Source organism: Phyllopteryx taeniolatus, chromosome 14 (genome assembly GCF_024500385.1).
Source record: "Phyllopteryx taeniolatus isolate TA_2022b chromosome 14, UOR_Ptae_1.2, whole genome shotgun sequence".
Taxonomy (NCBI): Eukaryota; Metazoa; Chordata; class Actinopteri; order Syngnathiformes; family Syngnathidae; genus Phyllopteryx; species Phyllopteryx taeniolatus.
Genome location: NC_084515.1, coordinates 7,610,634 through 7,634,238, shown reverse-complemented (window position 1 = coordinate 7,634,238; position 23,605 = coordinate 7,610,634). Strand labels below are relative to the sequence as shown.

The 23,605-nt window shown below is 40.3% G+C and overlaps 1 protein-coding gene across 3 annotated transcripts in view; it reads left to right on the top strand.

Moving 5' to 3' along the window:
* LOC133489173 (leucine-rich repeat and immunoglobulin-like domain-containing nogo receptor-interacting protein 3) overlaps window positions 1-22,885 on the top strand; it is a 66,484-nt gene extending 43,599 nt beyond the window's left edge. For all 3 annotated transcript variants that reach the window (XM_061798005.1, XM_061798004.1, XM_061798006.1), the window contains exons 2-4: window positions 8,859-9,462; window positions 12,084-12,827; window positions 13,353-22,885. In XM_061798005.1, coding sequence (XP_061653989.1) covers window positions 8,908-9,462; window positions 12,084-12,827; window positions 13,353-13,922 — 1,869 coding nt within the window. In that variant the 5' untranslated portion in view covers window positions 8,859-8,907 and the 3' untranslated portion in view covers window positions 13,923-22,885. The remainder of the gene's footprint in view (window positions 1-8,858; window positions 9,463-12,083; window positions 12,828-13,352) is intronic.
* The last annotated feature ends 720 nt before the right edge of the window (window positions 22,886-23,605 follow it).

The following is a 23,605-nucleotide window of genomic DNA, read 5'->3' as shown; positions in this document are numbered from 1 at the left end:
TTCAATTGAATAGAGGTTGAAAATGATTTGCAAATCATTGTATTCTGTCTTTATTTACGTTTTACACAACATCCCAACTTCATTGGAATTGGGGTTTACCAACAATCAAGTGTGCCAGCTTCAAAAAGGATGTATAAGATGTGAAGGATCTCAGGTATAACTTCAAATGTGTTTGTGTGAGGGGGACAGAAAAAGCTAAAGTAGACGATCTCTGTGGATTGCTGTGCTGGCCAAATATAAAGCCTACCAGTGAATATGGATGACCTATTTCTGCTCACACAGATGCACGCACACACACACACACACACACACACACACTCAATAAACACTAGGCAGACAGCAGTCTTATATATTCCCCAGCAGCATTTTCTGCACTATTCTGGCTGATGCCATTACTTTTTTTCCCTCTGCACAGCCTGATTTATGTTTGAACAAAAATACTGTCATCCGAAATCTGTTCATGCGCTGGGTATAAATGAGTTCGTTTTATTCCTATTATTCCTCATTTTGTGCTCCCTTGATAGTGGTCTGGCCCTTAGCACCTTAGTCTGCCTCATTTACTTTCTGGGATTTGCTTATTCTAATGCACTGACATCTAGCCGATTATTTAACAGTCTGCAGTGGTGGGAAATAAAGACGTACAAATACTTAGTTACTGTACTTAAACTTGAATATTTATTTTTCTAACAGCTGATATCTTTACCTTCTGCTCCTTACTTTAAGATGAGTTTGCTACTTTTTACATCCTGTGGATGAAAACATGACATAAAAAAGATGTAAATAGACAGGTGAAGTCAACCATGGTTAAGATCTTGTTATGAATATGAATCTCTATTCAGAGAGAAGGAAAAGTGTGTACTTGTTCTTTTGTTCACTGGATGATGAGTGCACTTCTCTGGGTCAGTCTGCGTGACAAAATGTGTGCACGTGTGTGTGTTCAGGATCCCTGTCTGTCCTTGAGTCGAGCAGTAAGGACCTTGTCTTTAACAATGTCAGCTCACCGAGTCATGCTGTGACTCTGTCACTTATCGGTAGGATAATGCTCATGGGCGTTTGGAGACATCCATCGCATAGCTTTAAAGCCTGGCATGTGTACCTCAAATGAACCCTATACTGTTTACACAAACACCTATAAACCTTTTAGTGGAGAAAAGCAAAGACAATACATCGTGAACGATCGCGCAGATACAATTAGAAAGAACGCATAAAAGACATTTTTGTATAGCTTTAACCGATTAATAAACACTTGAAATCCGCAAAGAACTGATGTCCCCTCCCTTAAACATGGTTGCAATTGTTTGTAGATGCCACATGATGGCAGCAGAGCACTTAAACAGAGTGTATCATAAAGCACTAATGCCATTCATCTAGCAGGTACACAATGATGCATTCATGTTACATAAACAGCTGTATTTAGGAGTTGAATTAAACTGGGGAACAATTTGGAAAAAAACTGAGTTTGATTTTTATGCTGATTAAAACAAAAATTGGCATGCTGATTCCAAAATTGCAGTCAGTTTTTTTTCTAGTTTTCAAGTTTTTTTTCCACGGTTTACCTTCCAGATCAGCAAAATTCCACTGATTAGCCGTAGTAAGACTTGCCAGCTGATTACGATTGGACTCATCTACAGCTACATGGCAACTTGAGGTGAGAGGTGTGTGCAGCTCCCAATGGGTCATTACTATCAATATCTGCAAACAGAAAGCTAGCATAGTAGGAATTAAGAGGATTTGTCCCATGTCCTTTGTAAAACATAATAGTGTTAAATAAACATTGCAGTCATGCCTGTTTTTTTTCATATTTCATTGTATGTCAATATTTGAAAGGATTTAGAAAACAAGCACATATGTGTTAAGTACAGTATTTTTCATATTTGTTCAGAAAACGGATATCTATAGTTCAAAAACTTGACGTGAGAGCAAAAAACAGATCAGTTTTGGATTCGGCACCCAAAAATTTGTTAAAAACAGCTGTCAGACCTAACTCAACAAAAATTATGTTCCCCAGTGTTATTCAACACAAACAACCACCTTTACGAAGCTCATCAATAGTATTAGCTAGCATACTAGTCTAAATACCACTAGCCAACAAATATGTGCAATAGAACGTTACACAAATGGTACAAAGTTATTACACTCACCTTTTGGCATCTGCACACAATAATAAATGTTAGGGAATACAGGCAAATTGTGTAACAGCAAAGTAGACTACACCGGCTGTTATTGGTAGCAGCATCGGTAGAGAAACACACATTCACTTTCACTTTTGACGGTGCATGAGGGTGGGGTTTCAGTGTAAATGATAACTTCACTGCCAAAGAAATGATGCAGATCGTGGCGTGCGATTTAGGATTCAGAACATCACCACAGAAAAGTGTGTTTGTTTATGAACTGTCTGTGTTCCTCTCGCGGGCTCTGTTCCAAGCACAAGCAGAGGTTTGCTGTTGTGTCGTTATGGTCATGGTGAGTTGTTGCTGCCTGACAGCGTAAGGCAGAGTCGTCGCTGGGAACTGGGTCAGTTTGTGCAGCAGTCTGCAAAGGCGCCCGTTGTTTTGTCTCTGAGCAAAAAATGGAAAACTGTGCCAGATTTGGGCCCAATCTTCAAGAATGTGTGTTTTGGTTTCTTTCCCAATTCTTTCTCAAATTGAGGAACATTTACATCCTAAGGCTTGTACAAAACATGTGGGATTCATTGCTAGTGTGAGAGCTTTGCATTTCGTTTCCATTTTTTAAAGCATTGTCCACAATGTTTTGGAGTTTTATTTTCCATTCATGCACATGCAAATGGTTCCTATGTCGCTGAAATTAGACGGGGAAAATTCTAGACGGGGTGAACCACAGACACACAGACTCCCCTCTAAACGTATTTGTACAGTGAGGCCAAATAATAGTTATTTACTTGCGATCCTGAACAGAAAAAAGTAGTTTTAGTGATTGAATATTTTGTCTCACGTTTCAGTGAAGGCCAGTGAGCTGGCACAAAATTGAGGTGAATTCAGTTTGAAAGGTAAATTCAGTTTGAAATTCCTCGTTCCTTTTCAAAATGGCAAACGGTGAGAGAAATTGAAAGTCTGCACTAAAGCCCTTCATGATGCTGATCTTATTTTTATGCCATGTGTTTATATACATTTAAGAAGCACTATATATATTTTTTTAGATTCATTTATTTTAACGAAAATAACTACATTACAGCTTTTTGTAGGGTATAGGTAACTAGACCAATAGTTTAGGATTTTTCATGAGTTTGTGGTACCAGTGGCCCGGAATCTCTCTAGAATAGATTTGCTCATCTCCACATTGAGAAACAAAATAAGAGCAATCCGTATCCCTGAAGATGTTTTTACTTGACGTTTATAAGTTTGAATTGTTTCATGAATCAGAAAATGGAATGGAAATTTGCAATTTTAGCTATTTACAGTTGTAATTTCCTTAGAATTATTACAACCCCAATTCCAATGAAGTTGGGACGTTGTGTTAAACATAAATAAAAACTGAATACAATGATTTGCAAATCATGTTCAACCTATATTTAATTGAATACACTACAAAGACAAGATATTTAATGATCAAACTGATAAACTTTATTGTTTTTAGCAAATAATCATTAACTTGGAATTTTATGGCTGCAACACGTTCCAAAACAGCTGGGACAGAGTCATGTTTACCACTTTGTTATATCACCTTTTCTTTTAACAACATTCAATAAACGTTTGGGAACTGAGGACACTAATGGTCTTTTACGCCTGGCAATTGAGAAGGACGGACTTCTGACTAATATTATATATGTAAATAAGCTTTGCTCTGATTGGATCGCTGTTATTCGCAATTTAAATATGGAAAACAGCTTTGCTCTGCTTGGTCCTTGGCAATATCACGGCGTCTTGTGGCATGTGACAGCAAAGTGTTTATAGCGACGTCGCGTTTGGGTCCTTTAATGTGGGGTCTTAATATCATTGTGAAGCAGACTTCACCAAGCGTTGGATCATTGGCCCACTAACAGGGAACGTGAGCGGAAAGTGAAAATAAAAAGGGAGGGGGATATTTTGAGGTTAGGCTCGTCGTCTGTTCCCATTCACTTGAACATTGTGCACATTTTGGTGACAATGACCACAAACTTCATTATTTCATCCACAGTTACTGTACATTATAAAATATTAAACTTTACACGAGCGGGATTTTTGGGGCCGATCCCCAATCAGCAAGTTTACAAACCGATAACCGATCACCGATCCGATCACAAGATGGAGCAATGTGTCTATTTACATGACTTGTTCATCTTATTGTATATACTTGTGTGTATACTGAGTATCTTAAAGTATTCTCTAGCATTTTAGACAAAAGTTCAATGACCTCTAGGGGGCATACAAGGATTGGCCACTGACATAAGTTTAGGTCAAATCAACATTACAACATTACAGAAATACTGGGTGCTAACATACTGTAATTAAATTACTTTATTGCAATTAAATCACTCTAACAAGTACTGTTAATGACATGCTTATTCTGACTTTATCACTGTCCCGGCTATATGGACGGGTGTTGTCCAGAGTTTGCATCCGTTTGGCTTTTCCCTTTTTTTTTTTTTTCCCCCACGCTGCGTTGCTTGAACGCGGCATGCTCCTCCTTGTGTACATTCTTCAGGTGCCCGATAAAATTTGTTGTGATGAAGCATTTAAATTACGTTCCCCACGACGTACTTCAGTTGTGCATAGATCGCAAATAACTTGCATGTCGTTTGTCTGAGACGCCACGAAATAGTCCCACACCGACGATGTGTTTTTTCACCGGAAAGATGGAAAAAACTTTATTGGCCGGCAGATAGTTACAATACTATGCCACAAGACACGTGACAAGGCTAAAAATAAACTAGCTTTTGGATTCATACGTGACGGCGACGCAGAGTAAATGTCTTTAGAGGAGCCGATCGATGACGTCATTGATTGGATCGGCAAATTGTGACATGAAAGCCGATTAGCCGATCATCATAAAATGCTAATTATCGGCCGATAATTAGTATTTTATGCTGATCGTCCGATACCGATCAAGCCGATCAGATCGGTGTAAAATCTAGTAAATATAGTTAAGTATTGTCGTAAAACACATTCATTCATACATTTATTCATTCATTAATTTCCCGTTACCGCTGATCCTTACTAGGGTTGCCGGCATGCTGGAGCCTATCCCAGCTATCCTCGAGTGAGAGGCGGGGTACACCCTGAACTGGACGTCAGCCAAACCTTTATTATTGATATCCACTTTTTGTCACCTAAGCCATACACTACATGCGCATTCAGTACAGACACCGTCATACAGGGAAAATAAAATAGAATAGATTGGTTCTATAGTTAAACATATTCCCCCTCTTTGCCATCACTGATACCCTTTGTGGTCACGAGAATAGGTGCCATCTCACGTGATTAGCTGTTTGAAATCAGATATTTTTCAGAAACATTTTGGATGAACTTCAAATTTTATACGTTAGAGCTACCTTTATATTCATATACAGTAGAGTTCAGTGACCATGACGACACTCGTATCTCAAATCATCTTTCCCTATTGAAATGAATGGCAGTGCCATTAATTAATTTCAGTATAAATCACCAACAAAAAGAAATATATCACTCTACAGTATTGTACTTTATAAAAATATACAGTCATAGCCATTACAGTAGAACCTCGATAGAACAGACTAATCAGGGCAGGAGGTCATCCGATAAAGCCGATTGTCCGTTACATTGAAGCACTTTTTTTAGGCCATATGTACCCATATTACTGTACAGTACAAAATTAATGTTTTGTCTGGGTTTTTCTTGGCCTAAAATGCACAGTACATAATTTATATTGTAAATAAATACAAAAAAAGCTTGAAAATGTTTGAAAATTTCACATTTTATCCAAACTTACCGGTGTGCTTGGTCATAGGTGACATTGTTGACATAGAGCACTCATCATAGGCAAGTCGCTCTCATGAGGCGTGAGGAATTAGTGTGCTTCCTTGTTCCAAATCAGTTGCCAAAGGCAAACGGCATGACCAAAAAAAACTGTTACTGTACCAAAAAATGTACCAGACTCCAAAGACTTAAATACGTCAGTTCCATTCTTTACCTGCATTGCGCTACAGCGTCCGTAAACAACCAGTGGCCAATTCTGGAACTAACATATTTTGTCAAAAGCATGTTAAGTGACAAATGGAAACTATTTTTGGACACATTGTTAAGTCCTGGCAGTCCGTTTTATTTTATATCCGTTATATCGGTGTCCATTTTATTGAGGTTCCAAATGCAAATAATCAAACAGTTTGTACATCATGGTTTCATACTTTAATACAACCCCAATTCCAATGAAGTTGGGATGTTGTGTTAAACATAAATAAAAACAGAATACAATGATTTGCTGAAGCTGTACATCAAGCAAGAATGGGAAAGAATTCTACCTACAAAGTTTCAACAATTAGTGTCCTCAGTTCCCAAACGTTTATTGAATGTTGTTAAAAGAAAAGGTGATATAACAAAGTGGTAAACAGCTTTTTTGGAACGTGTTGCAGCCATAAAATTCTAAGTTAATGATTATTTGCTAAAAACAATAAAGTTTATCAGTTTGAACATTAAATATCTTGTCTTTGTGGTGTATTCAATTAAATATAGGTCGAACATGATTTGCAAATCATTGTATTCTGTTTTTATTTATTTTAACACAACGTCCCAACTTCATTGGAATTGGGGTTGTACTAAAAAAAAACAGCTCTATGGTGTCTGTGTTGTCAGTCCTCACATGATGTGATTGAGTAAAAAAGTACAAGATTTTTGGACTTAAGCCATTTGTCTGTGCTTGTGCTCAAGCTTATATTGTTAAATTCTCTGTGCTTATTGTTCCTAAGACTTGCACTCAAGCAAACTCTCATGAACTCACTCTTAGACTCTCAGAGAAAGGTTGTGCCACACTGACAATAAGGTATCTTGACTGGCAGTTGTTGTATTAGGTGAGCTAGCAGGCTTAGATTACCCCCACCCCCACCACCCCATAGTGTCTTCGAACATTATTTTGTAAACACTCACACCTCCTCTGGACTTCAGTGACTTTCTTTTTCCAAGCGTGTCTGCAACATTCTCATACTTGCTTGTTATATTAAGTTTCCCACAAGTGGCACCACGTCTGCTACCCTTCACTGCCGAGTGATAGACAAGCCTAATGTATTAAATGATATTTTTAGAATATGCCTGGGCTGATTTAAAAAATAAAAAACATTTTTAAAAAAGACTTTGGACACCATTGGTCTAGATCGAAACTTTAGTGACATGGCTATTGGACCCCGATTTCTGACAGTGATGGTAGGGTCGGGCAATAGGCCCTAAATTTCAAATAACAGTATAAATTGTATCCCTTTACGGTGTTGTGTTGTTTTCTCTCTAGACAATAATTTATATCCTAATTTGTTGTTCATAGTTGATTACTCTCCGCTGTAACACAATTCCAGACAGACTTCTGTTAAAAGTGTACTGTACCATCACCTTAAGCACTTATCCCTTGTGGTGTTTTGGTACACTACACTATCGGTTAGCATTGCTTCTCCATGAAAGGCCAGTGTTTAGGCTGATACCTAGCCAGCCGCAGCTTGTTGCTGGTGCAAACTCAGAGCAGGTTAGCTTAGCGCCGAGCATATCCTCTGTAGTGAAGCACGGAGGATGCGTGACTGACGTGGATGCACCGTTTATTTTAACCAGATCGGAGCTGGTTAAAAGGCAGTGCTTCCAGCTCTGTGGTCATATGTGTAATTTTCACACAGAGGCAGATACAATGATGTCAAGAACAAATGTTATTGTGATTGTTCGGAAGAGTCCAAATCTATACTGTATGCCAAATTTATGCTGACTACTGTATTGCATATACCATGTGCCACTAAGTAAGAGTAAACTTTAAGAATTAAAAATTCTGGGGTCCAAATCTATACTGTATGCCAAATTTATGCTGACTACTGTATTGCATATACCATGTGCCACTAAGTAAGAGTAAACTTTAAGAATTAAAAATTCTGGGGTTTCCTCTAGCAATTTTCCAAAGTGGATAGACAGTGAGTTTCTCAAGATCTAATGGCCAGCAGTGAGTGTGTCCATGTAGAAAAGAGTGTGTGGGAGGGATGACAGGTTGCCCAAAGGAATGTTCAAACACAAGTGATTCATCTCATATCTGCGCAGGGAGGAATAAAATGATTTCCAATCCGTGGCCAGCAAAAGGCCTCATCCTACGCACAAATGCCTCATCACACACCTGACCAATAGCCTAATATGACTTGAGTCGGTGACTCAAAGTACTTCTCACAGCTCACACAGACCACATTTCTTTGAGGCATATCGTGACAGCAGCAGTTCTCTGTCTTTGTTTATGCATGGTGATGATAAATTAATTGTGTTTGTCAAAATGGAACACAGAGTCTCAGTGAAACAAGGAGAGCGGAGGAGATGCATGCGTACATGCATAAATTATGCGGCTGCAAGAAGTCTTTTTGCATTGGATCCCAGTGTCCCAGTTCCCCATCAAAGACCACAGATGAATTAGTGAAATGACAAATTATCTTAAATATCTTAAACGGATCCACGTACCCGATGGGAGCTTGTCAGTAGTATTTTAAAGCCGTGTCATGATATGCAGCAAATCTCCCCGGCTTTCGGTACAATATTACTTAAACCACAGGAAGCATGGATAATTTACTGCAGAGTGGATGTAATTTTTATGAGCCTTCAAGATACTAGGCGATAGGCATCATCTTTTTTTTCACAACCCCTCTCTCTCTCTAGAGTATCTTTACTCACTCTTCACATATTTTACTCTCTCTTACTATCTTCCCTCTGTTTCTCTCACAGGTGCAAGTGACCCTGCCTGCAATAGGCGAGGAGTCCCAGAACCAGGGCCATGATTGGCTCACCTGGCCCTGGTGGGCGTGCCTTAGTGCCATGGCCGAAGATGTGGCAGGCGGTCCTGGCTGCTTCGCTGGTTGCCGTCTTAACTTTGACTCTGCCAGGAAGTAGCCAGGCCTGTCCGCCACGCTGCGAGTGCTCGGCTCAGCTGAGGTCGGTGTCGTGTCAGCGGCGGCGGCTCACCAACATCCCCGAAGGCATCCCCACTGAGACACAACTCCTGGATCTCAGCAGGAACCGACTCCGATGGGTGCAAGCCGGTGATCTGGCACCGTACCCCCGGCTGGAGGAAGTGGACCTCAGTGAAAACCTCATCGCCACGTTAGAGCCCAATTCCTTCGCAAGTCTGCCCAATCTTAAAGTGCTGAAGTTAAGGAGCAACCAACTGAAGTTAGTGCCCATGGGGGCCTTCGCCAAACTTGGCAATCTGACTAGCCTGGACCTGAGTGAGAACAAGATTGTGATTCTATTGGACTACACCTTCCAGGACCTTAAGAGTCTAAAACACCTGGAAGTGGGAGACAATGATCTGGTTTATATTTCCCACAAGGTAATCATCAGCATTGCGATTTGCATGATTGCTTGAAACAAATGACAGTTCCCTCAATTAGCATTGTGTGAGCACTATAAGAGGTTGTTGAAGATAAAAAATCTCAAAGAAAGAATGAATTCCGTGCAATACATCGCAGCATACCGTAGCAGTTCCCAAATACCATACAAAGATGACCCTGAGCATAGCGATTGACAGACCAATCTAAATGGATGCACAGGAAGTCTTTGAGGCTAGATTATTGTTATATTGCTACATGCTACAGTAGTGATTTTCTGGTAAAGCGTGGTACACACATAAAGATAATCGAGCTGATTTTGAGCCCGATGAACACTCAAGGAAATACCTTATCAGCTGTGTCATAAATTATGCTGACCAATTATGCCGCTGTGTGAGGCATCTTGAGTGATATTTTTTGGGTGTTTTTTTTTGTTGTTTTTGTTTTTTTTACTTCACTATGCTCAGAAAATGTTTGGTGCCTACAATTTTAAATGTTAAACGCATTTGATATTTCCAGTCAGAAATCCTGGTATATGTAGTTACCATAGAGGACTACCACCAGTGTTGGGAAAAGTTCATTTTCTACGCAAACTAGTTCAAAGTTTTTTTCATGGTTCCACAAATGAACTAGTTCAATTCATAGTTCATAATTAAAAATTTTGAACTAAGTTCACCATTCCAAAAATACTCCAGTTCATAGTTCCTTTTTGTTTTTTCTCAGTATGATGTTGACAGGCTATTCCCCTTAAAATACTGGCTTTTCCTTTTCCCGTTGTTGCCACCCATTCGGTGCTCGTGCTGTTGCCAAACTTCACAGATGGACGATCAACTTATCAGGTTTTGTGTTTATATGGGGTGTGTCAGAAAGGTTCAGAGACTGGTGTCACAAAACTCCTCCTCCTCCTGGATTTTCCGGAGATCTGTCGTCACGGCCATCTTGATGTCGTCCATATGTTCAAATTAGTTCCCCTTCTCAGCCGGGAACTGCGGAATGCTCAGTGCGTTGGGAGCAGGCAGGTTGTCATGGTGAAGCAACCACAACTTGTCCTGCCACAACTCTCGCCTCCTTTGATGCACTGTACGAAACAAACGTCGCAAGGGAAAACCCGTTTTATGTACGTAGTTTTGGTGTGAAATGCAGTATATCTTTTGTGACACGAGTCCTGGAACATTTCTGACACACATCTTATAATGTGCCCAAGTCCAAGTCATTCACCACAAAAGAAAATACTTCTTTTTAGTATTTTCCGTCAGTCTTGGTGCCTCGTGGCACCGTGCTGCCAATCACAGGTCAATCCAGGTATTACACCACACTTCTGGTTTGCTGCGAGACTCTTGATCGGTCTGTGGCGAAATCGTTAAGTATGTGGTGTGCTGTGTTTGGTCAAATTACAACAAATACTAAGACAGGGGTGTCCAAACTACGGCCCGGAAGTCATTTGTAGCCCGGTGTCCATTTTTAGCAGCACTTGGCATATACAAAAAATAATATTTGACGCAGCCCGTGGTCAAGTATTGTACTTCTTACAGAGGTACGTATAATACATTGTTGTTGTTTTTTTGTCGAAATTTTATGCAAAGAAGCTGTTTACAATGGGGGGGGAAAAACATTTCTATTCATGAAGCCTAAATGAATAAAGATCTTTTTCAGATTCCAATCAGGAATTGAAAATTGCTATGCCGTGTCAAAGTAAAATTTTTGAAAGATCACACTAATCATACTAATTAAGTAAACAGTCCTTTAAAGATCGTCAACTTCCTATATAGGTTGTGTTTTTTGGGGGGTTCTGAATGAGGAGATATGATCAGGCTACTGCTCAGGGCAGGGGCAGATCTATTCATGTGGGATACAGGGCCACGGGTCATCCCAAAATCCTGAAATCCTAAACTATTTGCCTTATGAACTTCAACAGAAACCTGTGAAACAGCATTTTTTCCAAAATGACTATAATATAAAGAATATATAATTGCTTGATGGATTGCTCTTGGCGGCACGGTGGCCGACTGGTTAGAGCGTCAGCCTCACAGTTCTGAGGACCCGGGTTCAATCCCCGGCCCCGCCTGTGTGGAGTTTGCATGTCCTCCCCGTGCCTGCGTGGGTTTTCTCCGGGCACTCCGGTTTCCTCCCACATCCCAAAAACATGCATGAATTGGAGACTCTAAATTGCCCGTAGGCATGACTGTGAGTGCGAATGGTCGTTTGTTCCTATGTGCCCTGCGATTGGCTGGCAACCAGTTCAGGGTGTACCCCGCCTCCTGCCCGATGACAGCTGGGATAGGCTCCAGCACGCCCGCGACCCTAGTGAGGAGAAGCGGCTCAGAAAATGGATGGATGGATGGATTGCTCTTCATGTGTTTAATAAATAAAAAGAATGTCAAAGTGGCCCTTGCATGTTTTGAATTTTCTTTATGCGGCCCTCTGGGGAAAAAGTTTGGACACCCCTGCTCTAAGAGCAATAACACACACGATTTATTTTCGTGTGTCGTCTCTCACATTTAAAAAACTGTTGTGTGCCAAGTTTAATGATGTTGCCAATTATTCAAACCCATACATTTTTAAGAATGGTAGTTGCAAGATGGCTTCCAGTGACAATTCAATCTTCTGTTCACCAAAATCACAGGCATTCTCAGGGTTGCTGGGACTGGAGGATCTCACCATAGCTCGCTGCAACCTGACATCCATCTCAGGCCAGACCCTGTCCTACCTGCGCAGCCTGGTCACCCTCCGCCTCTATCACCTCAGCATCACGGCTCTTGAGGACCAGAATTTCAGAAAGCTCTCAAACTTGAGAGGTCTTGACATCAATCACTGGCCATACCTGGAGTACATTTCACCTCTTAGTTTCCAGGGTCTTGATCTCCACTGGCTCTCCATTACAAATACCAACATCACCTCTGTCCCCTCTGGTTCTTTCAAAAACATGGTACATCTAACCCACCTAAACCTTTCCTACAACCCCATCACAGCACTGGAGCCTTGGGCATTCAAAGACTTGCTGAGGTTGAAGGAACTCATCATGGTCAGCACAGGGTTGATGGCAGTGGAGCCCCACGCCCTTGGAGGACTCCGTCAGCTTCGGGTCCTCAACTTCTCATCAAATGACCTGCAGACTTTGGAGGAGGGTTCCTTCCACTCTGTTAACAGTCTGGAGACACTCAGAGTGGATGGGAACCCTCTCATGTGTGACTGCCGTCTGTTGTGGATCCTGCAAAGGCGCAAGACCCTCAACTTTGACGGCAGAGTGCCGGTTTGTGCAGGGCCTGTGGAGGTGCAAGGCGTCAGCCTGAGTAGCTTCACTGATTCTGCACTCTTTGATCATTTTACGTGCCAGAAACCTAAAATTCGCAACCGCAAGCTTCAGCAGGTAACCAAGTATTATAATACACTAGTGTTTGCGTTCACTAGTTTGGTTGAATTGGTGCCCGCACAGCACATTTACAGTCATAGTGTAGTCAAGCACCTGTTACATGCTGCTAAATCCAGGCCACAAATTTATATTGGTGGACTAGTGGTGAGCACGTCTTCCTCACAGTTCTGAGGATGGGGGCTCCAATCCTGGCTCCGTCCTTCCTCTATGGAGTTTGCAAGCTCCTCCCCTCACGTCAACATAGTTCCTTGGCATCAAGATACCACAAGATGGCGCCAAAGCAATACTTTTATATTAGACTGGGCTCTGGCGAAATATTTTAGTTTTTCAGCGAATGACAAGTAGTAAGGTTCCCACAAAAATAATCTGCAAGTAGTGAATCGCGAATATGCGGTGTAACACTGTAGTTGAAAAAAACTGACAAAAAAAATCTGTTTTTTATTTGAAACGTTGATGCATATTGCTTTCTTAAATGACTAGCATTTACTAGTCAATATGCTGCTTTCCCGCATCTTACTCCAGGTGACTGCTCGTGAGGGCCAACCCGTGAATTTCCTCTGCCGTGCCGAAGGAGAACCAGCACCCGCTATCATCTGGATTTCCCCTCAGCGTCGACGGATCACGGCTAAGAGCTCGGGCCGCATCATCGTTCTCCCAAGTGGCACCTTGGAGATCCGCTACGCCCAGCTTACTGACAGCGGAACGTATATCTGCATCGCCAGTAATGCTGGGGGCAATGACACCTACTTTGCTACACTCACAGTACGCAGCCAGCCACAAGATGCTGCCTCAGCCTTTTTCTTCAATCGCTCACTGTACAGTGGCGAGTTCTTCAATGACACAAACCTGAACAGCACTCGGGTGTTCCTCAAATTTACCTTCGACTTGACAACCATCCTGGTCTCCACAGCAATGGGTTGCATCACCTTCCTGGGGGTGGTGCTCTTCTGTTTCTTGCTGTTGTTCGTGTGGAGTCGGGGACGCGGCCAACGTAAGAACAACTTCACAGTGGAGTACTCTTTCCGGAAATCTGAGCCCGCCACCGGTAGCTCTTCAGGAGGCACCAGGAAGTTTAACATGAAAATGATATGAAACAACGCAGCCAGGGGTCCCTCGGGGGAGGCATGAGCACGTCTCAAAAACGTGTTTGACACACGCAAACACACACAGCTATTGAGTCGCACAAAAATGTTAGAATAACCATTAGGCTACTGTCAGTGGCTTCTTTCAACACTGAGTAACTACATTAAAACAGGAGCCATGACGTAATTGGAATTAATATGTAAAAAAAAAAATAATATTCTGTTTAAAAGCAGGCGGCAGGGTGGACGACTGGTTAGAGCGTCAGCCTCACAGTTCTGAGGACCGGGGTTCAATCCCCGGCCCCGTCTGTGTGGAGTTTGCATGTTCTCACCGTGCCTGTGTGGGTTTTGTCCGGGTACTCCGCTTTCTTCCCACATCCCAAAAACATGCATGGTAGGTTAATTGAAAACTAAATTACCCGTAGGTGTGAATGTGAGTGCAAATGGTTGTTTGTTTGTTTGTGCCCTGCGATTGGCTGGCAACCAGCTCAGGGTGCACCCCGCCTCCTGCCCAATGATAGCAGGGATAGGCTCCAGCACACCTGAGACCCTTTTTTGGATAATTGGCTCAGAAAATGGATGGATGGATGTTTAAAAGCATGCAGTAAGAAGATACTAAACTGACAGAAATGGAAGAGCTGTACATCTTTCATGCTCTATATCAATTACAGAAGTCGTAAAATTGGCTGAGCTATGGAAGAATAGTAGTCTTTTTTCTGGTTTCATTAATGGGGGAATAAAAAAGAATGACTTCTATGTTAATTTAAACTTCCCATTACTGCTCTTTTGTAGTTGGGTAATTTAAAAAAGACTTACATTTATAGATTATTTTTCCCCTTTAAGTAAAGTGTGCCCTAGTAAGAAGCATGCACTGCAGATTGAGGCATACTGTATGTTGTCTACCCTGACTTCCACAGGGGTTAAATCCTCTTTAATGTTACTACTTATTTATTGTACAAAATAATCTAAGATTGATGTATATAGACTATAAAGCGATATAAACAACTGATTGAAGACGCTTTGGATTAAGAAAAAAAGTAGGATTTGGTCTTTATTGGGATATTTTGCGACATTAGCTGTGTGAGTTTGGGACGAGCACACTGGCCAAGAGTTGCCATGGTGTCCCGTGTCCATGTAGTTTGGCTTAAAGTCAAGCCTGCTGAACACAGAACACAATGCTAACCAATACAACCAATGCAAGAGAGAACACTGGGACTGGGTTGTTTGCCGCGAGAGAGTTTCTGAGTCAAGTAGAAAGGATGGACGAGGTCATCTTCCTCCTCTCCGCAGCATTAAAAGCCAAACCCGTGACCTGCAATCGACAGGAAAGCGGTGACCTTTTGTCCCAGCTCTCTGCTGCCTTGGTGGACATCTGACCTTCCAAGCGCTGCCAGGGGGGAGCAGCCTGGATGGTTGGCACCTATACTCAGAGGCAGACAGAGGACACGAAGCAGTCTAACACACTGACACATGCAGACTCATCCTCACACAAGTCATGAGTACACCTTTCAGCACATGGACAGTAGATGTTCTCTCAGGAAAAAAACATTACCAGAGTGAGTATCCCTGGGGGAAAGCCGATGTACATTTATTTGTGAAGAAACTAACCCACAAAAATTGTTTTTTTGGAGTATTTTAAAGCACCTGCAGCAAACGAACTTTAATTAGTAGGACAATTAACAATCTCTTCCGTTTATCCATTAAGACCAATCATAACCACATACAGCTGATGTAAAAGCTCTTCACACCCCTGTTCAAAATGCCAAGTTTTTGTGATTTGAAAAATGAGGCCAAGATAAATCATTTAAAAACTTTTTTTCTGCCATTAATTTGACCTATAACCGCTACAACTCCATTGAAAAAAATGAGAAAGGGCAAGTAAGAACAAAACTGGTCAGGGAGACTGCCACGTGGCGAACAGCAGTATTGTAGGTGCTGCAGGAATTTCTAACGAGTAATTGCTGTTTATTACACGTGACAAGTATCTCCTGTCTTTTTTCACTTGTCTAGGCTACAGGCTAGGGATGGCAAGATCTTTGGCCATATCTTACAAAGAAAAGAAAAAAAACACTTGAAATCTCCCAAACACATGGAGGGAAATGTGTTATTCTCCAATGAAACCAAGGTGAAACTTTTTTACCATAATTCCAGAAAATATTTTTGCTGCAAAAATGACACTGCTCAACACCCACTCAACATGAATGTGATTGGTTAATTCTGAACACAGCCACATGTCCAGTTGTCAGAAGGTGTGTGCAACCACAGTATCTCAGTTGTTTATTTTTTGTTCGCCTTTCTAAAAGATTTCACTTTTTTTAGTTGTACAGATTGTAGGTCACATACAAGGTGGGAAAGGTTTTGGAATGTTTTCCAAAACCTGAAATTTGAAAAGAGGTGTGAAGACTTTCTATATCCACTGTAATTGGTACACAACTACACCACCAAACTCTGACTGCTCTTTGTCTGTCTCTGTGATGGCCCATGTGTAAATGTCTCTGCCTCCCCTAGCCCAGTGCATCCCCCCTACTCGCCCCACCACCCCCAAACACCCCCACTGGGTCCTCCTTCGGGAGGGGTCCCTGGCTGGAGACTGCGGATACAAATGTAAATGAAGTAGAGTAACCCTACCCACAACATCTGCATTGTGCAATGGAGAGTCGTACTGTGGTTTTGCAAGCAGCTTTTCTCGGAGCTGCCCTGTTGTTTCTTTCTGTTGTTCGTCCTCCAGTTTTTTATTTCCTCGTCTCTCGTCATCTGTGACACTCGCTGTGAACCCTTTTAAATCTCCCGCTGCTCCATGTGGGCCTGTTCTGTTCTCAACACGTATGCAAGATCCCTTAAAAAGAGTGTGCACACTTCAGTGTGAATATTGTCTGAAATTGGCCTGAACAATTTTAAAATCCATTTGTTTTTTATATATACTGCTTATCCTGTTGAGGATGGCAGGGGGCATACTTACTTCAGGTAAAAGGAAGACTATGCCCTTGACTGTTTGCCAGTCAATCACAGGCCTAATTAAGCCATATTAGACATTACTCAAGTATTTCTTATTATTGAATATTGTGGAAGAGATGTTACATTATAAAACTGTAAATGACTCCTCCAGTAAGCTTTTGAGTTTCGTAATTCTACCTTAAAGGGGAAGTTTGCAGTGTTAAAACTGCTAGCAAGATTTAAATGTACACTACCCTCACTTCACTAATCACTCACCCCCTCGAGTCTCTGACCAAAGCCTCGCACGTCACTAATGTGCACGAGCGCGACTCTCAAACATGGCCAATTTATAATGGCAGGCGATTATGAAACTGCATAGTTGTAATACAAACTCTTTCCAAAAAAAAGTTGATTTATTTCCATAATTCCATTAAAAAAAAGTTCAACTTTCATTGATTATAGATTCAGGGCCCGAAATTTAAACAATTTCAAGTATTTATTTGTTCATTTTTACATCATTTGGTCTTCAACGTCATAAAATCCACGAAATCAGGAATTCAAAAAATGAGAATACTATGAAGAAATCAGCCCAAATTTTGCAGGCCATAAATGTTTCGAACTGAGTGTCATCTACTAAACATCTACTAAACTCAAAGCACCTGCACAAGTTTCCCCAGGTGTCATTAAATTGCTTGAGTTTGTTTCAGTTGTCTCCATTGGGTTCAATATGGGGAGGACGACTTGACAACTGTCCAGAAGACCATCATTGATACCCTCCACAGGTTGGGTAAGCCACAAAGGTTCATAGCTGAGCAGGCTGGCTGTTCACAGAGTGCTGTGTCCAAGCATAGTATTGAACATTAACATATCGTTTCGAAAGTGCCATATTTTGATTGATTTAATGTGACCCTAATTTCTTTCTTTTTTTCTACAAAAACTGAGAAGTAAATGGTGATTTATTTTCCGTAAATGTTTTGAATTCCTGATTTCATGGGTTTTATGAGCTGGAAGCCCAAATGATGTAAAAATAAACTAATTAATACTTGAAATTGTTTAAATTGTGGGCCCTGAATCTATAATATATGAAAGTTTAACTTTTTGAATGGAATTATGGAAATAAATAAACTTTTCCATGATATTCACATTTTTTGGAAAGGGTCTGTAACTAGTCGCAGACAACACATATCCAGCATCAACAAAATAGCAGCGGTTGCAATACTTAGCTAGCATCAGCACTGTTAACAAGCCCACATTGGTTGCTACGTTGGTAGCATGACTTTTTTGTAATGCAGTCTTACTAGAACACTAAATGTTGCTTGGAGGTTTTTTGGGGGGGAATGTACAATCAATAAAAAAATCTCACAGAGATAATCACCTTATCTGTCGAGCAGAAATGTTGCGTCGCTTCTGAATACTCTGAGCTGCCTGAGGTCCCTTCCCTCTGCTTCTGTTTGCTGCTTGTATGCCCAGTTATAAGCAAACGAGCAATTGACATGTTTCTGTTTTCCGGAGGTGGATATATTCTGCCATGGTTTCAGCGAGCTCCTGAAGCACAAGGTAACAAGTCAGCGTGAGTGCACAACATTTGATTGACACCTCGTCAGTCACACATTCTGTCTCTGATTGGTTGTTTTTCCTCAGGCACAGTGGTTTCTTGCAAATCAAATTTGAGGCACAAAATGGGGCCAGAATTGGCAGGGTTTTTTCACACCTCATTTTACTCATGTACTACTGTTAAGTCATATTAACACTTTTAATTAATATGATCAAAAGGTTTTTTTTAAATTATTATTATTTTTATTGCAAACTCCCCTTTTAACATAGGATTAAATCAATTATAAATGCCACCCCTCGAATTTGTGGCTTTCACCCAAGTGTTCTCTTTATAACTTATGCCCTCCTCCAAGTGCATAATTTGATTCTTTAATCTAGTTATTATTCAACACTGACCTGGACTGAAAATACATCTTCATAGTAAATCATAGTTATAAAAACCCACATCTCCACCAATCATGAAATTGTACACACGACACTTTAGCTTTAGCAGAGACATTTATTTCATTTTATTGCACTTTCTGTTCTCCACAATACACAATAATATAAACATATCTATCTCTTGGCTATTTACAAGTTGTCATACACTATCACTTATGCTCAAATTAATAACAAAGTCCTGGAATAACACCAATGAATGAGAAAAGATTAACTTTTTGGAACCATTTTCCATCCCACGATGTTAAGAACAGAACTCCCACATCATGGTTGTTTCCTCTCCCTCAGTGAAGCCACTTGTGTTTCCATTCATCTGTATTCCCCAGTGGAAATTAGCTTTAGAAGACATCAGGAATGTCCGTAGTGATCTGCGATGGTGTTATTGTGTGCACACAATAGTTACAGTTACAGTAGTTAAGGGTGCATTTTATTGTTATCTTCCTGCTCTGACCTCTCCTCTTTGCCATCTTCCTCCCTCTGGACATTTTGGCACCCTCCTTGTTGGCACCCTTCTTCTCCAGTTCACAGTATTAAGATGGAATGTGGTTGTGTGGTAGTAGACACGTGTTCTGTGTGCTTGTTGAGTCAAGTGTCGTCGTGTTAGGAACGGTGGCTCTTTGGGATGCCATCAAAGGTGTTGTTAGATGGGTGAAGTTTTTTTTTTTTTTTTTTAAATGGAAGGGGTGACCCAGGTTCCCTAAAAAAAAACACAAAAAAAACCAACAACAACAAATAATTCCTGCCCTCTCCTACAAAAATATCACTTGGGGTTTCCTGCTCTGCACTGGGATATTTCTCTGGCTGTGAAACCCACAGCGTATGTATATGTTTCATTGGACATTGACATTTTAGTCAAGGTTGCAAAGCACTTGTACCCACTCTTCAGCTTCATTTGGCTGCACCTGTTTGCAAAGCCTTTTAATCGACACTTTCCAAGCATTCCCTCCGTAACTATCGAGTAGCTTTCAAGACAAAGTCATCACTTCAGTCTATTGCTCGATTCGTCTCCTTTGTTGTGATTTTCCAGAAAGTAGGCTGAGCAATACCCCCACCCCCATTTCCCTCCTCCTGTTCGCCCTTGCCTGAGGTTAGTTTATCGTTGTCGAGACGCTCCATTTACAGCAGCAGCAGTCTCACTATTAGGATATGTTCCAATAGGGAACGCTTCAAAAATGCAGACCAGAATAAGACAAACCCCAGACACACACACACTCACATACACACGAAAACTTGGCACTTGTATCTGTTAAACCTGAATTATGTTGGTTATCCTGCTTTTAACACTCAATTCATATCAATTAAAATAATCTGCATTAAAAATACTCTGGTGCTGAATATAAGAGATTACCGCCACCTTTGAGACTGTGACTTTAAGGCCTCGGCCTTCTGTCGTTCCAACTTCTACCGCCTCTAAATGAATGCATTTCCCACTCCAGCTCCCACAGCTGCTATTTTGATTGGATTAGACTTGAGTTGCATTACCATAGCTGAAGGGAGCATTAATAGGATGACGGGGAAGCCAGTTTGGCTGATTTGGTGATTACTTAACCTATTAGTCACATTTCCAAAACAGACTTCTCAGAGCTGGGTGCTGGAGAAATAGTGGAGGCCATTATGTACACAGAAATACAACCCATAGTGTAAATAGACAGCTGATGCAAATGATTCTAATTGTTAACAGATATTCAAATTTGTGAGGCTAAGCTCTGATGACTGAACCTTGTCCACACCATTTGCAATTCCCATTCTACTGTGGCAGTACAGTATTGTGCTAACCCCAAGTGGTCATTGAGAGTCACAGCAAGAGTATGGGATGCTGCTAAGGTACTGGGAGATAACAGCTTTTGGTTTCTAGGTAACAAATAATTATAAGGAGACAAAAATTTATTGTTGTAATCATCATCCTGTCATCCCTCAAATGTTTTTCATACAAGCCTCCGCCAACTCAAAATCAACTGTTCTTTTTCCCATAATGCTCACTTCCTACAATACAATTTCTAACAGCTGTGAAAAGAAAAACAACTTGTTTTCAAATCTATGCATTGTTTTTTTTCCGATAGTCATCAGTCTCTTGCCAAACACTTATCTGCATCTGGTGGGGACCCATGGGTGCCAATGTTTCTGGCCATAGGACTGACGATGCATAGTGGATATAAAACGTCTACACAGCACTGTTCAAATGCTAGGTTTCTGTGATATAGAAAAAATTAGACTAGGATGAATAATTTCAAAACTGTTTCCACTATTTGTGACCAATAAACTGTGCGACTCAATTAAAAAAAAATTCAAAAGGGGAAATACGTTTTTTAAGAAGTCTTTTTTGTTTTCTGATTGTGGGTGGAGGGGACCAAGCCCACCCTTCTTTAGTGTGCAGGCACAGCAACTCCAGACACCAGTTGACTAACATGCATGAGATTTGTTTATTCACTATTTAATTTTCAAAGACACGCTATAGGATTTAATTGCTTGTACTTGGACTACTAATGATGACACCACTTGTATTAAGATATCAATTCCTCGGTTCTTACAGGTATTACGACACTATATAAGTACATCAGTAGCACTGCCATGCTGATTACCCCTCCACAGTGTCCTACCCTGTCCTTTTCTGTCCTCTCTCGTCCTGTCTTATTGGTAAGTAGTTGCATCCCTTCCTCACAGGGTGTCCCCTCTGTTCACAAATACACACATGACTCCTTTGTAACGTTACTTGTAGTCATGTATCTAGATTGTTCAGCTATTGTTCTGCTGTGGTTTGTTTCCCTATACCCCTTGTCTGTTCTGTCCTTTTGTCTGTCCCGTCGCAATATTAAAAACACACACACACACACAAATACATAGGACATATTTCAAACTCCCCTGTTACACAGCTAAACTGTTCCAGCATAAAAGGCATACAAATCCACCATTCTGAATGACCATGCAGCTGATCAGGACAGGTTAAAAAAAAAATATATATGTATATATATATATATATATATAGGTAGATAAAGATTTACTGGTTATAGGTCACATGGTGGGAAAAAAAATCAGAAATTATTTATCTTGGTCTCATTTTTTTTATATCACTAAAACCTGTCATTTGAACATGGGTGTGTAGACTTTTTATATGCACTGAGTGGGATGACAATAGGTTTACTATCTTAACAATGTTCTCAGAGGTGTACAACTGTAGATAAGTAATTGGTATTCCAAGCAGGATGGTGGGACTGATCAATGCTGTGTGAAGACCAGTTTATCAATGGTATACTTTCATTGATCTAACTTGAACCTTGTCACTGGAACAATTTCTCTGAAGGAGTGAGAGGTGTAAAGAGACCTGACACTCATTCGTAGGTTCAGACTTTACCTATGAAAATGAATTAATCACAAGCTGGAGTTTCTTAGTATTCCCTGTTGAAGGACATTATATACTGATGGCATTCTAGCATTTTTTTTTTTTTTTGCACTAACTCACGTTTGCACCTCTTTCATACGGTTCTTACTTCCCGGAAATACCGAGGAACGGTGTTGATTGTTCCAACTTCATGCAGATCTGATGTAAAGACAAACATGCTGGCTCAAAATGGCAAATTATTAAAGCATACAAAGGAGACTGTTATTAACCATATATGTGGATTCTCTGAGCAGCCAGCTGTATAATTAAAAAAAAAAATCTTTGTATTAAACTATGTAAATCCTTGGGTGTGAAGATTGTACAGAGTAGATTTGTTAGCCATAATGGTGTCATCAAATCTGTAGACTTTGTTGCCATGTCTGACAGGAAAATGACTTGACTGTAAATAGTGTAGGTATAGTGAAATAGGGTATACTGTAGTATTATAGAACTTACTGTAATTAGTGCTTCTTTTCTCCTGGGATCACGCATGTTTTGCTTAGTCCCATGCCTGATCGGTCTCATTGGGAAGGAAAACACAATAATGTATACTTGCCAATAGAAATAAGAATACTTTTTTTTAAATTTCATCATGTTTTATATACTGACTGTCTTGTAAAGTACAGGGTATGTTATTTTTGTCATAAAGGCATGATGTGACATTGTCAAAAGTGTGTCTTTGACTCTTCTCATCACCTCGTAGATATGTATCAAGAACACAGAGCAAAATATCATCAATTACAAAAGGAATTCTAATGAAATCTTCACTTCATGTATCCTATTTAGACAGATTTGTTTTAAAACAGGGAAGTACAACAGTTACAAGTATTTCAAACGTGATTGAGGGCACGATAATTTGTTATCGTTATTCACTGACAAATATGTCATCACAAGTTTTCATCTCATGTCACTGGATTTCAATCCATTTGAGCACATTTGGATCTAGTTTAAATCCAAATAAATAATAAATATATATTATTGGATGAATTTCCCTCCAAAAACTATCATTTCTCATAGTGTAATGCTATATTACAAAAACACCCTGCAGCTACCACACTACTGTCCCACTGACTGCCACACAATGAGAGATTCAGGAAAATGTGTACAATTTAGGCTCTTCTAAAGGATGATTAAAAAGTAACTCCCTATTTTAACATATTTATAATTTATTAATATGTTGCACAACCCCAATTCCAATGAAGTTGGAACATTGTTTTAAACATAAATAAAAACAGAATACAATGATTTGCAAATCATGTTCAACCTATATTTACTTGAATACACTACAAAGACAAGATATTTCATCTTCAAAATGATAAACTTGATTGTTTTTAGAAAATAATCATTAACTTAGAATTTTATGGCTAACATTAAATATCTTTTCTTTGTAG